Source organism: Trichomonas vaginalis, chromosome VI, assembly GCF_026262505.1.
Source record: "Trichomonas vaginalis G3 chromosome VI, whole genome shotgun sequence".
In the NCBI taxonomy this organism is placed as follows: domain Eukaryota; phylum Parabasalia; order Trichomonadida; family Trichomonadidae; genus Trichomonas; species Trichomonas vaginalis.
In genome coordinates this window covers 15,654,095-15,669,750 of record NC_067208.1, presented here as the reverse complement: position 1 = coordinate 15,669,750, position 15,656 = coordinate 15,654,095, and the positions used below count along the sequence as shown (strand labels likewise).

Here is a 15,656-nt window from a genome sequence, read left to right as displayed (position 1 = left end):
TGGTGTTCCTGTTTATATTCAAAGATTTAAAGGGAAGCAATATTATAGAATTGTTAATCCTGAATACATAAAACATTTATTTAAAAAGGAAGACTGTGAATTATTAAACGCTAATGAATATGAAACCAATAAATCAAAATTGAAATATAAATATATTGGAAGTGATGAAAGGTGTAAAGATAAAGATAAAGTTTATTCAGTTTCATATAATGAATGGAAAACCAATAAGATAAGAAAACATTTAGGAGATTATGGGAAATGTTCTGAATTCTTTAAATCTAGTATATACGAGAGAGTAAAAGAAATTAGAAATAATTATTTTCATGAATGATAAATGAAACCAATTTTAAAAATTCATGTCTTACATTTTTTGAATAATTTATTTTTTTAATTCGTATGAAAATGAGTGTCAAGACTAACGACGTTAAAAAATTGGGATTCACAAACGAGGAAATAAAGGATATATTAGAGGAGGCGAGTTATGAAGTTAATAAATATTATTTAAGAAATTGTCAAAAATTCGCGGAGTTATTAAATGATTTAGATTATGATGGAAAAATGAATAAAGATGATGTTATAAATTTCTTATATCCCACATCTGAAGAAGAAAAACCTAAAGAACCTGATGTTTTCCCTGAATATTATGAAGAACGGATTAAAGATGATGAATATGATGAAATTGAAAGACTGGAAAAAATAAGAGATGAAATAGATGAAAAAATTAAGGAATTAAGAGAAGTTGAAAAATATAATGAAAATGAAGTAGAGGGTTTAATGAATATCCCAGCTTCAGAATCAGCAGTTCAGAAATCTCATGAAGAAAGATATAAAAATTACTTTTTGGAATCTACTAAAAATTTATTAGATGGTGAAATAGATGAAACACTTTCAGAAGAAGGCACAAAATTTATTCATAAACATAAGTTACAATTTATTGACGATGGAGATTATCCATGTATATTACTTTCACCTCCTCTTGATTCTGAAAAATTCAAAAAAGCACTGAAAAATGTAACATATGCAACAAATACGATTAAGAAAGAAGACCATGATATTTACACAAATTATTATTTAAATAAATGTACAGGTGTTGATAAAGTTTTTGATTTGTTAGATAAAATATCAAAAGAAACAATTGGTACATATAAAATTTTATGCGATTGTGGTTTCATTATTGAAGATACTAATAATGTTTCATATGAAAGAACAGCACCGAAGGAAGACGAAGTTGAAAGGTCTATACCATTCGTTATTAAGAATATAAAAGATATGAAAACTTATAAACATTATATTTATTCATTTATTTCAGAAAAAATGGAAGCAACCCATAAAACATCATCTCATCATTTTATAGCTATTCATACATTCCTTTTCAAAGTTGTGAAATTAAATAAGACAGGAATTAGATTTAATGTATCAGGGTACGCATTCTTGAGTAAATTAAAATGTATTCGTCACGTCGCAGATGATAAAAATTTATGTGTTCTTAATTCATTTTATGGACTTTAGCCCTGGACTTTAAAAAAATAAACTTTATTTTTATTTATTTTTTAATTTTTTATTCTTACATAAATGAACAAAAACGGAACAGCTAAAATGAATGATAATCAAATAAGAGCCGAAGGTAGAAGGTTATTTAAACGCTTCTATAACATTCCTGATGGTGTTAATCCTAAAACTCGTAGAAGTTATTTAAATGAAGCCATAGATGCATATGAAGGATTTGACATTTCATCAGAAAGTGAGAGGTTAGCAAGAATGTTAAACGTTAATATTGATTTTTATTATTGTGACCCTCAACCAGAAGACGTAGACATAAATAAGGTAGACTTTCCATTAGTGGAATCAATAATGATAGATCCAGAATTTGAAACAGTAAATATTTTATTAACACAGAGTCCATGTGGAAAACTTCACGCTGACAGAATTACAGACGTTGAAGCACTCACAGGATATAAAGTTTGCCCCTTTTGCAAAGAAGAAGTATATTCTATCCGTGATGACCCAGAAAGGAAAAACCAAAGAAGATTTTTAAACATTGTGAGAAATGTAAAGAAAATAATGGAAGATTAATTCAAGACGTTCAATTGCAAAACACACAACAACCATATGCACCACATATCACGAAACAGAAGATATATCAATGGCTATTAGCTCACAATTTGCAGGAATATTATAAACCAACAAGATATTATATTACTTTTGACTTCGAAACATTAGAGACTAAAGAAGAACTTCAACTTTCTGAATGTGCAACTTTGAACGCTTACTTAAAACCATTTATGGTATCATCAACTGTCAAAATAAAGCCGCAAACGGACTCTTTGAGTCCTGAAGGTCTTTCAGACCGAAGCGGCGAGGTCGTAGACCGTGATAAAACATTTACGAGGAATTTTTGCTTAACATCAAGTGATTCGTTCATCTCTGATTGGATTGAATTTTTATTTTCAACCTGTTCATTAGTTGCTAAATCAAATATTGAACAATATGAAGAATTAATGAAGCCGCAAACGGACCAAACGGCGGGGACTTTGTCCCATACATTAAATGAAAAACAGAAGGAAGCATTTAAAGAACTTCTAGATGAGGAATTCAATAAAGTGAATATCATAGGTTTTAATTCGGGAAAGTTTGATTTAAATTTAATTCTTCGTGATTTAAACACTGCAAAATGGAAAATAAAATCAATGCTGGGTTCTTCTTCTCAATTTAAGCAAATCATTGTAAAGAAAACAAACTGTCCATATGAATTAAGATTTATTGACATCAGAAATTATATAGCGGGTGGAACATTAGACCAATTCACTCAAGATTTCGGAAACAATAAATCACGTGTTAAATCCTTTTTCCCTTATCAATTCATCACATGGGAGAATTACGAAGATGAATATATATAAAGTGGAACCATTCACTCAAGATTCATTTTATTCAGCATTAACTCAAGAAACAATATCCGATTCAGATTATCAAATATATCTCAATGATGCTAAAAATTTTGAGAATAGATTAGAATATTTTATTCATTATTGCAATAAAGACGTTGAAATTATGATTGACCCAATTGATAAAATTATTGAAGAAACATTTGTTTATAAAATTGACATGCTTCATAATCTTTCTTTATCATCGAATGCATCAATGATTCGTTACGCGTTAGCATATAAGAACTTCAATCCTAACGAAACATATCCAGAAGAAGAAAATGTGGAATCAAGTTTTGAATTAACAAAAAAGTATTGGAAATATAAAATTGATTCATATAAGAAACAAGATGAAAAAGCAGAAAGGGATACTAAAAACAATGTTTCAATGGATGACTATCAATACTATCACGATTTAATCCTTTCATCTAAATGCAAAATGTGTGGTAAAGCGTTTACATATGCTAATAAACCAACATTAGATAGAATCGATAATGAAAAACCACATACCAAAGAAAATTGTCAGTTAATGTGTTGTTATTGCAATGTCGTAAAATCAAATAAAGATGAAGATGTTCAACGTTTAAGAATCAATTTAAGAAATTATACATTAAAAAATAATTTACCAATGACTCTAGATTCAGTTGAAGCTTATCACATTCTCCGTAATGGAATTACTGGTGGTTTATCAAATGTTCAACATAGAGTAATCTTAAAGGAATCACGCACATTAATAAACTTTCATATAATCCAGAAACTAAAACTGTATCAAATGAGGACACTTCCAACATTATGACTCATTTCGTTGGTGTTGATTTTAATTCATTATATCCTTCATCATTTTCATCTAATCCTCATGATTTCATTCAATATACTGACCATAAAATGTATATGCCGGGAAGATTGAATGGTGTTATCATTTGTGATACAGCAACAAAGAAAGCAAAAGCACTGGGAATATTAAGAAGAAAAATACTTTATTCGTGGCTGAAGTAAAGGGTCACATTGATGAAAAATACATTAATGATTACATAAACTTTTTACCAATAATAAGAAACTTAGATATTATCACAGATGAAAAAACAATTGGCAGTTTTATGTATAATTACATGAAATCAAACAATCTACCAGTTGACCAGAAACAGAGAAATTAACTCAGTTAGCATCAACACACAACCAATATCAACCATTTTCTTCTTATTATCTTTGGTATCTAATAGACAGATTTCATTTTATCATTGATGACATTCAATCAATTTTAACATTTACGAAAAACACTTGTTTTAATGAATTTGCGAACGAATTTATGAACGAAAGACAAAAGGCTGAATTAGAAGGAAATAAAGGAAAAAGTTTATTTTGCAAGATTTCACTTAATGGATCATATGGTTACGATGCAATGAATACACAAAATTACGCAAAGACTAAAATAATGAATGCACAGAAGGCACGCGTTGCATGTATGTCAAATAAGTTTAAAAACATAAGAGAAATAGGTGAAGATACGTATCAAGTGATGCTTAAAGATAGATTTTATAGATGTGATACATGTTTACAAGAGGCATTCTTCACTTTAGATAACGCAAAATACTGGTATTTGGTTTTCATTTATGATTTTATGTATAAATGCATGGATGTTAATCGTTTTCATTTCATTGAAGGTGATACTGATTCATCTTATTGGGCTATTGCTGGCGACCCAAATCTTCCTAACACTCAAGCATTTCAAGCAATTGTTACCGATAAACAATTTTATGATAAAAACATTTTCAAATTCGCACCATTTGATTTCTTCTGTTTTAATGAGAAATTTAAACCTAAATTAAAGAATAAAGCTGAAGAAAAAGCACATGAGAAGAAGTTATTGGGTTTAGCAATTGAGAAACAAGGTGATAACATGGTTGCTTTATGCCCTAAGTGTTATACATCATTCAACGGTTCAATTGATGGGAGTGATTTTAAAAAGATTGCACAAAAAATGAAGGGTGTTAGTTTAAGACAAAATAAGCAATTAACACCTAAAAATTATTTGGATATAATAAATGATAAAGTGATATTTGATGGTCAGAATATTAATTTACAACTTAAAAACGGGTCAATGACTCGCTTAACAATCGGTAAGACTGCATTAACAGGAGCACACACTAAGGCTGTATGTTGTGAAAATGGATGTTGTATGCCATTTATTTAATACAATTTAAAATTTTATTCTTAATGAAATGCCACAGAAGAGACAAAAGGAACCGTTAATGATGGTTTTGATACTATGATTCAAAGAGGTGGGCACCCTTAAAACATTTATTTTATTTTTATATAAATGGATAACACAGATTTAAAAATTTTAATTGATGATTTAAAAGCATATCTCCAAAAACATAATAAAAATATAACGGGTGATGATATGGAATATTATTATTCATATTATAAAAATGCAGTTTTGAAATATCATGATAAAATAATTTCTAAAATTAAAGACAAAATTAAAAATAATGAATATACAAAGGAAAAAACTAAATCACAACTTAAACAGTTGAAAGATTTCAAAAATAAAGTATTAACAGAAGAAGATATTGATGAATTATATAAATTATATAATCCTGAGCCGCAAAAGCAAAAGGAGCAAAAACAAAAGGTGCAAAACACCCAGGTCCTTCAGACCATAAATGAAGCACAAGCTTTAATTTATGATTCATTAGTTAAACCATATTCAGCCCGACTTTTAAATGAAGATCAACTTTTGGAATTCATCCTTCAACATAAACTCGAAGCGGGAAAGTATATTAAACCTTTATATACAGCATATTTAAAACAAATGAATAGAATACATCCAGAATTAATGAAGGAAGGAATGAATTCCAAAACTTCATCATCCAAAATCAAAGCAGATAAAATTAAACCACTTGCAACACCAAAACCTCCAACGACAGTACCACCTCCTCCTTCAGTTAATCCTTCATCATTCACTTTATTATATCCATTTCAAACATTAAAGAAGCAAAAAGATTTTAAAAAGGATTTCAAAATATTAAATAAACCAATTGACCCAAAAATTCAACCGTTAAAGGAAAAATTTGGTCGCCCTTCATTTGCACCATATCCATATTCATACGAAATTGATCATTTAGAATATTCAAAAGGAAACGTTACTTATTTATTTGCCATTAACATTAACACCAGATATTTATATTGCATTCCGGTGAAAGGGAAAACAGAACAGGAAACAAGAAGAGCTATACAATACTTACTAGATCATGAAAGAGTAGATAATATAAGGGTGATGGTGATAAAGGATTTCAGGCAGCTATGGCTCATTATTTCCCACAAATTAATTTTTACTTTTCATCCTCTCCATATACGTTTCATAATAAAATAGTTGATGTGGTAATGAGAACTCTTAGAGATGCGTTAGGGTTAACGGTCAGATATACTGGGATGGAAATCATGACTCCATCATACAACAGTTAGTATATTATTACAATAATACATGGCATAGAACTATAAACATGAAACCAGTGGAAATGAAAAATGATATTTCAAAAGAATGGAATATATTAGAAAGCAAATGGAAAAGTTAAATGATGTTAAACGTGAACAAATTAATTCAGGGCTCATGAATTTTAAACAAGGAAATAAAGTTTTAATTCATCTCGATTATGGAAAAACTGATAAATTAATGACAAAAAGAAGACGAAGATTTGACACAATAGCTGAATTTGTTAGATATATTAACGGCAATGCATTAGTTGAAGTTGACAATAATTTAATAGAAATTCCGATTTATTTTATTACTCCATTATATTTAAATAATATTTAATTTTTTTATTTCGTAAGAAATGAGTGACAACGAAGCATCCAAGAGTCCAGACAATGAATATAAAAAGAAACTAAACAGAATTAAATCAAAAATATGCTATTACAAAAAGAAGCCGCAATGTGGTGGGGTTGAAAACGATAAAGAGAGGAAAGAATAATCGAAAAATTAGAAACTTATCGTTCAATCCTTAAACTGAGTGAAGCAAAAATAAAAGAATTTAATAGAATAAATAAATTGATTGGAAGAGATGAATTTAATAAAGATGAATTTTTAAACTCTATCCAAATTTAATTTTTATTCCTCTTCGACAACATCTCTCTTTCCATCATTACTGCATAACCACATTTTCTCAATTTTAGTGGTTTGTTATTTTTAACATGTTCTTGCATCATTTTTATCATTTCCTCCCTTGTTATGATTCGTGGTAAATTTTGAGCTTGTGGGGTATTCATTTATGATAAAAATAAAAATTTAAATTATGTCGTTTGCTCTTTTGGAGCTCAGGACTTTCAGTCCGTTCTAAAGTTTGAGACAACAGTCACTGTGTGACGAGACCTGAGGGTCTTGACATTTTGACAACATAGTGGGAAATAAATGTTTACGTTAATGATTTCAGGTTAATGTTTACGTTAATGTTTTTAGGTTCTTCAAAAATAATTAATTATTGAAGAACTGGGAAATAAATTTACGTCAAATATGCAATTTATAAAATCTTATGTCGACAGGCTACGTAGCACAGTGGTCTAAGGTGGTGTTATGGAGGGGTCAAGGTCTGTGGTTCGAACCGCGACGGCGCCGTATTTTCTTATTTTCTTTGTTTGTCTTGTTTGTCGTGAATAAATAAAAAATTTACTTTATTTCTTCTTTATTTCTTTGTTCCCGTGGAAGAAGGGTTTTGCTGTTTTTTCTCAGCCGAAATCAATGATTTTTTCATTTTTGGAATCCTTAGCGAATGAGGAATCTTTTCTCTCGTGGAAGCTTTGACCAAAAATATAATTGAGGTGAAGAGGTGAGATCTCACCTGTTTTTTCACCTGTTTTTATGGTAGTAGTGAAATAAAATTTTGTTATCAGTTATTTTATCATCATTTTATTAAGTTCATCTTTAGTTAATAATTTGAATGGATTCGCTAATGTTCCACCTTGAGTCACAACACTTGCCCCGGCTAATTGTGAAGAACCTGGGATAAGTACTCCATGAAATGATTTCATTGGTATCATTAATTTAGAAATAGTTGCTTAATTAATTTGGTCATTTATGATAAAAATAAAATTGCATAATTTAAATTTTTTTCTTTCTCATTTTCTCATCCTGTTTTGGTTTTCAGCAACTTTCAAGTTGTTGTCTTGTCAGTAACTTTAATTTTAACTTTGGATCAAATATTGGGTTTCCATCTTTATCTCTTCCAATAACACCATATGGTAGAATCTTCATTTATACTAAAATAAAAATTTAAATTATGTCGTTTGCTCTTTTGGAGCTCCTAAAGTTTGTTTCACAAACATTGAGCGTTCATTGAACTCTATACCATGCGTAAACTGTCATGTAAGGTGGCATGTAATCTTTACTTTGTCCCGTTGTTTGTGTATATCCTGAAACGCGATGTGTATGGTTTCCTTCTCCCTGAGTGTCACTCCAGTAACAATTTATGGCAAATTTAACATCATCTTTAACATCATATCCTTTACCTTTTGTCATTCCTGACCAATCCCAATATCTATGCTTATGCCAACCTGCTTGAGATGTGCTTAAATCTATGTAGTGACTGTGTGCAGGTAAATTTTCACCTGTAATCGTTTTACTTCCCCCTGTTTCCTTTGAAGAGTTTGCACAATACAAAAACCTGTCGACTATTTGTTCCCATGCACCAACACCAAACATTGCTTGAGGACCTCTCACATCCATAGATGTATAAATAGAACCTACTGGGTTCATTAAATCAAACATATGAGATATTATAGGATTGTCTCTTTTGAACTTAAAATATAGTGTAACTATTTCGGGTTTCTTCTGGTTTGTGTCAGAATATTTTTTATAATATAATCTTATGTTTTCAGGGTATGTAAAATCTTGACTATAATATTTATTTTTGTCATCTGTATAATAATATACTATTCTCGTTTTTTCTATTGCATTATATCTTTTATATCTATAATATTCTAAATATAATGTTTGCTTTTTTGGGTCTACATGTGCGTCAACACCATAGTCATAATAATACGGTGCTGGAGCTACGTTAGACAATGTCATATCTGTCATATCTGTCATTTCATAAACTCTTAAATATTTCTTTTGTTCGTCTCCATATAAGTTTAAGTAGCAGTTGTTGTCTAATGGAACTTTAACTTGTGTGCCATTATTCTTTATATAGCCTACATACATTTCATTGTTATTTTTCGGAATGAGTTTATACCGTATACCATTTCTTAAGGACTGTACAAACTCCCATCTAAAATATTTGTTTTCTTCATTGACAGAAAAGTCGCCAACAATAGTTTCAATATTTTTTGTTCCAACTAAACTTTGGTATATTTCGTTAACAAATGATATATCTGCTTTCTTTGCTAACTCATCGTTAACATAAGTTTTATCTGCTTTCTTTGCTAACTCATCGTTAACATAAGTTTTATCCGCTTTCTTTGCTAACTCATCGTTAACATAAGTTTTATCTGCTTTCTTTGCTAACTCATCGTTAACATAATTTATCTGCTTTCTTTGCTAACTCATCGTTAACATAATTTTATCTGCTTTCTTTGCTAACTCATCGTTAACATATTTTATCTGCTTTCTTTGCTAACTCATCGTTAACATAATTTATCTGCTTTCTTTGCTAACTCATCGTTAACAAAGTTATCTGCTTTCTTTGCTAACTCATCGTTAACAATTATATCCGCTTTCTTATTTAACTCACTATCCACATATTTCTTATCTGCCTTCTTCATTATGTCATTTAGGAAACCTTTTATGAATTCCTCATTTAAATTAAATCTTCCAATCTTCAAAACTTTAGGAAATGCATTTAATGCGTAATATCTTTGTTCTTCTGGTGGAATTGATGTTATATCATCCGTTATACCTTTAATTTTTGAATTCATAAATAAAATTTCTTTTATATTTGATATCACTGCACCACCTTTGCAAACGAATTCGAAAATGGTCATTTTTCAATACTATCTCCAAATCTCCATATTTCAACATTTGCGTTTGTTCTGCCGTCTTTGAATTATATGCATATATGGCGTATGTAATGGTCTGTGGTTGCTGTTGTTTAATCATTTATTACGATTTAAAAATAAATATTTAATCTGTTATCTCATCAGCTATTTTTTCTATTTGAAATTGCCATAATATTTCATTCATAAATTCTAAATCACAATCAAATAGGTCAGTTATTCTAAATTTAATATTTGATAAATCTTTTGAATGAAGAATAAATGAATTCCCGGATAATTGAAACGGATATGATAAAGAAAATATGTTTAAGTTGATGGATAAAATGTTTTGTATTGATGGGTAAGAGTTAGGGTCTAATGTTTGATGTGAAAATCTCATTGGGGTATTAACTTTATCACATTTGATTAAAATGAAATTAGAACCAGTGTCAGAATACAAAACATCCCCAACATCTTTTTCAAAATTTAATATCCCCAACAATGAACGAAGACGAGGAGTACAAAATTTAATTTTCAGCGGAAATTTAATAAGGTTATTTATTTCATCAAGTTCAAAAAGTTTATCAGGTTTTGATTTAAAATTTTCTTCATACCATACGATAAATGATTCATTTAAATAACTTAAAATCATGTTAATATCCCATTTCGTTATCACATTATTTATATACATATCATACGTTTTTAGGTCTACGACCCCGCCGCTATGCGGCTCATGGTCATCTTTAATAAATGATATATAATCTGAAGGGTCTAAAAGAATGGGATTAAATTTACCACTCACAGAAACGAGAGTAACATTATAAATTCCGCTAACTGTTAAATTTAATTCACAGTTATTATTCGAAATAATATTGATAATTGACATTTTTTTATTACGATTAAAAATATGGTAAAGCGTTATTTTCCAGTGATAAATAAAACTAGAATAAGATTACCTCAAGAATTCATAAATTCAACGAATAAGAAATTCATTCATGTTATAAATTTTAGTGTTTTCAGAAAATATGAGTCGATGTCATATTCATCATCAGGTTATATTTCACTTCATTCAAATTTAGTTCAATCAAACCCATATAATGACCATTTCATAAGATTTTCAGATGGTATTAAAAATGTAATTGATAGATTAAAATATGAACAGATTGACAATATCGAATTTTTGGAATTTTGGTTTAAATATCCTGATGGAAAAAAGATTGAAGTTAAAGATAAAGCTGATACTATAACAAAAACAATTACAATGACCGATCCGGATAGTGGGGAACAAAAAGAAATAAAACAAACGATAGAAACTGGTGAAAGGTCAATTATTATCGATTATGATTCAAAGGATTATTATTCGATAATGTTAATGCTTGAATATTAAATAGCCTTAACAAAGAATTTTTCAAGTGATATTTTATATTCATCAACTATTTTATTATAAATATCATTATATGTTAAATGAAGTTCAGTTGTTGTTCCGTTCTTTGATATCTTAATTGTGCTAATATCCTTTATAGGATTTATTTTTGCAACTGTTCCGCAGCATGAAACCTCATCATCTATGAAAAATTGAATCTTCACGTCTGAATCTTGAACATCACAAAGAATGGCGATAATGTGAATTAATGATTCATAAGGTAAAATAATTAAACCGGATTGGTCAATTAAATTTATTATTGAATCATAATTATCAGTTATGATATCGCGGTAATTTTCATTAATTCAGAATTAATGTCTATTTTATATGGCGCATTGCGACTGGAATCGTAGATTCCTGGGTTATCAAGTGGTGCTGGGTATGTTGGATAAGTGGGAATTTCAACAGGTTCTTTACCAGGTTCAGATAAAATGATTGGGTCTCCATCTTCTTTATTTTCTCTCCTCATTCTTCGGTAAGTCACGAGTTAATAAATTTGGTTGAGTTGCTGACCTTGTTAATTCAGGACTAACATTAACTTTAACATTTTGAATAATTCGTGATTTATCATCATTTACGTTATAACCAACCGTAATCTCTGCTTTTGCGTTAGTGTTCTTTTGACTAGTGAAACGTCTTCTCATTTATATTCGAATAAAAAAATATATTTAAACTTTTATTTTGCTGGAACTTTTGAATCTATTATTTCCTGTATTTGTTCATGAAGTTGATTTTTAGCATTTTCATCGAAATTAATAGACCGATATTATTAATTCATTAATTCATTCTTATAATCATCTGATTTCTCAAATTTTCTTTTATCTGATTCCTTAACTAAATCATAAGTTAAACCTCGTTGCTGATATAATGGTTTCTTAATTAAATCTTTGAATGCTTGAGATAAAGCACCTGATGCAATTCTTGCTACTATAATTGGTTGGAATTGCTGTTTAAGTTCATCTTTAACATTTGCGAAAACTGGATCGAATAAAGCAACTTTAAAGAATTTCTTAGCTGGAATTTCAGGTCTTAAATTTGCATATTGACCATCAAACTGGTTAGAATATCGTGGTAATCCATCCGGTCCCTCTTCAATAGCATTTAATTCTTCATTGAAGTAAGAATATGGATTATGACGGTATGAATTAATTGGACCATTTTCACCTTCTCCAATGTATTGTTTAACAGCTTTTCCATTTTCATCAAATTGCATAGGATAATGTTCATTATATGCTTTACGTTTAGGATAATCCGTCATTGTTAATTTATACCCATTTATGACTTTAATATTTCCTTGACCATCAGTAACGAAAACTTCATTTATTCCATCAGGTTTTCCATTTGGACCCGTAATGTCTGCTTCGTGTGCTTCCCAATTTGGTCCGTGACGTTTGGCATATGCTTGAGCTTCTGGTAATGTTAAAACGTTTCTCATTTGTTTAACATCCTTTTGAAGACCGGCAACAATGTGGACTAATTCTTTCATTCCGTCTGGAACTTTCATAGTTCTATTATATGCACCCTTTTTGTTTGTTCCTTGTTTTAATGGAACCTGTAGAAGATTTGCAATTTCTGTCATGTTTAATTATAAATAAAAAATAAAAATTAATTATAAAAAGTTATTCGAATTTAATGGAACCTTTATTTAAATCAACTATTATTTTTCCATGTTCTCCTAATTGTTGATATTGTGTGTAAAGTTCATTAATGCTCATTGGTAAATTCACTTGATAAAGCATAACGTTCAACTGTTGACGACTAAAACCACTGAAAATGAAAAGGGTGGACATGTTTGATTTAATGTTTGTGCTTAATGCTTTGAAGTATTGAACAGCCATGAAGAATGAACACTGAATGTGTCGACATTGAGTTAATAACTGATTAAAATATGATTTCTCATTGTTATTAGTTTTGATTTCACTGCATCATCTAGAAAAATGAGTGAATGCAAAAATTCTCTATCAAAATTTGAAATAGAAAGTGTTTCAAATAATTCATCCCTTTGTTTATCAATAATTTTATCCTCTAATCCTTGCTTCTTGATTGTATTATATAATTCTTTATACATTAAAAGTTTTTTAAATAATCTTCTGCTTCTTCTTGTGATAAATAAATAATTGGAATTTTGATTAAATGCTTTAAAGATTCAAATGTATCATCTGAAGGTGAACCTGAACGGTTGATATAAATTAACACATGTGAATAGGGTGAAGTGTTAGCAATAATGATAATTTGTTTTAATATCGTTAATGTTTTACCTTTATTTTGTTTACCAATTGCTGCAGTGATTGAATTTAAGTAACATTCAGAATATGGAATTTTCATTAATTTTTCCTTAGATAGAGCATTTCTATTATCACTCAATGCTTCATTAATCATATCATCTACGTATGTATTATATACTCCTGCTAATTCTTCATAAGGGTGGATGAATTTAAATCCATTTAATCAAAAATAAATTTATAATTTTATACATTTCTATTCATCAATATTTCATCATATGAACTTCTATACTGTGGTGGTGTACCTGTTGGATGATATTTCAAACCTTCGTCCGGTGTCCATGTCCAATATGTAGTCCTAGTAAACCAAACCTGAGGAGGATTTGTCACCTTTGAACAGTAAGTGTCATTTTCACCCTGAATGATTGGATAAGCTTTCACTTGTACTGTAACTTGTGAGTTGAAAGTTTCTAATCCATCAAAGAATATACCCGCTCCATCACGTTGAACTGGAATAGTGCATAAGAATGAAGTTTGGTCTTTCCATGTTCTAGCTAATGGCGTGCCATTATCATCATTCAATGGTCTAGTTAATGAGTCCTCGTATTCTTTGGCATTCATTCACTCCATCTAAATCAGAAGCTTGAAGCATACGTGTAAAGAATATGTCGCCCACTGTGGTCATCGCTTGATCGGGGAAGTTTCTGGAATCTATAGTGACCTGAAGACCTCGAAGCATTGGATTTTCTAAAACCGTTCTTTGCATTGCATTCTTCGGAAATGTTAACACAACATCTGTAACATTATGAAGAGCGTATGAGAAATCTGAGCTGATACCTTCAGGAGTGATGCAACCTCCATTTAGTGAACGAACGTCAATATGTTGAGCTGGAATCATGAATGGATCTTCCTTACTAAATAAACGTGGTATTGCTTTAACTGATTCTTCAATTAAACCGTATCCTGGTGTAATGCATTTATCCTCTAAAACTTCCATCTTTGTGCATGAAATAATAACGTCTTCAACTGTTGCGTCAGCAGATGTAGCGGCTAAGCTTGTAATTAATTTGGCAGGAAGTCCGATTTGTTGGAATTTGCGATCATATTTATAAACATGATTCATAATCTTTTCATAATTTTCATCAGTTATCTTTTCATAAACGTAATTTTGTAAATCAGCAACTCTTAACGGGTCAACCTGACAAAATACTAAAGTATCCCTGAAAACATAATATTTAAGAATGATTTCACCAAATGATTTAGGATAATCATCGAACGCCTGAAATGCTAACAAATCATTTACCGGAATAATCATATCAAAAGTGATATCAACTTCTTCATTTGCTTTCTTGAAAACTTCTGAAGGGTCAATATATTTACCACATACTGAGTTATCATATTTTTGAACATTATTATATAACGAATGAACAAACTTTTTAACTTTCCTTTCTGATTTTGGTTTATATGTTGCAAATGCGAAAGATTCACGGGCGCAATCCATCTGAAGATAACCGGCATCACCTCTTTCGGTTTCTACTTCTAATTGCTTAAAGCTTTGATTTGATGATTTGTAACCAACGAATAAACGCATGCATTTAAAAGCGGCATCACATGTGAAAGCTTTATTTGAAACTAGAGTTACTTTAACTTTGCGTTTAATATATGTGTCACCTAATTGGTTCACATCATGAGCCGGATTTGTAATTCTTAAATGAGTTTGTTTATCATCAAAATATGGAGTATCAGAGTCATAGCATGAACTTTCAAGTTCTCTATAATATCTTCTACCGTCATTCTTTGCGAATATTTCATTTATCTTTTCGAATGAATGAAATACATTTCCATTAATTGGTTTAGTGTTTGGCACCAAATAGTTAGTCGTCATTTATTATTAAATAAAAAATCAAAATTAAAAGATGAAAATGAATTTTTAATTTTAATGAAATAATCAACTATGGCTGCAGGATTCTTTAAAAAGTTATGGGATAAAGTAAAAAGAGGAGCGCATAAAGTTTGGGAAGGGATTAAGAAAGGAGCAAATTGGATATTTAAGAATAAAGAAGCAATTAGTGACGTTGCTGAACAAATAGCACCTAATGTTCCGGTAAGGGAAGTATTAAATAA

At 29.8% G+C, this 15,656-nt stretch overlaps 1 protein-coding gene and 3 pseudogenes across 4 annotated transcripts, besides 1 other annotated feature; 2 read left to right on the top strand and 2 right to left on the bottom strand.

Moving 5' to 3' along the window:
• Positions 1-362: 362 nt before the first annotated feature.
• Positions 363-14,352: a mobile genetic element.
• TVAGG3_0871700 lies at positions 4,031-5,092 on the top strand (annotated as a pseudogene). Its single transcript has one exon. A coding segment is annotated over exon 1 (1,062 nt).
• TVAGG3_0871690 lies at positions 5,239-6,735 on the top strand (annotated as a pseudogene). Its single transcript has one exon. A coding segment is annotated over exon 1 (1,497 nt).
• Positions 8,248-9,830, bottom strand: TVAGG3_0871680 (annotated as a pseudogene). Its single transcript has one exon. A coding segment is annotated over exon 1 (1,583 nt).
• Positions 12,088-12,889, bottom strand: TVAGG3_0871670 (uncharacterized protein; the record flags this gene model as incomplete). The annotated part of the gene is made up of 1 exon (XM_051250078.1): positions 12,088-12,889. A coding segment is annotated over one exon (802 nt), but the record flags the coding sequence as incomplete, so codon positions are not given.
• Positions 14,353-15,656: the final 1,304 nt, after the last annotated feature.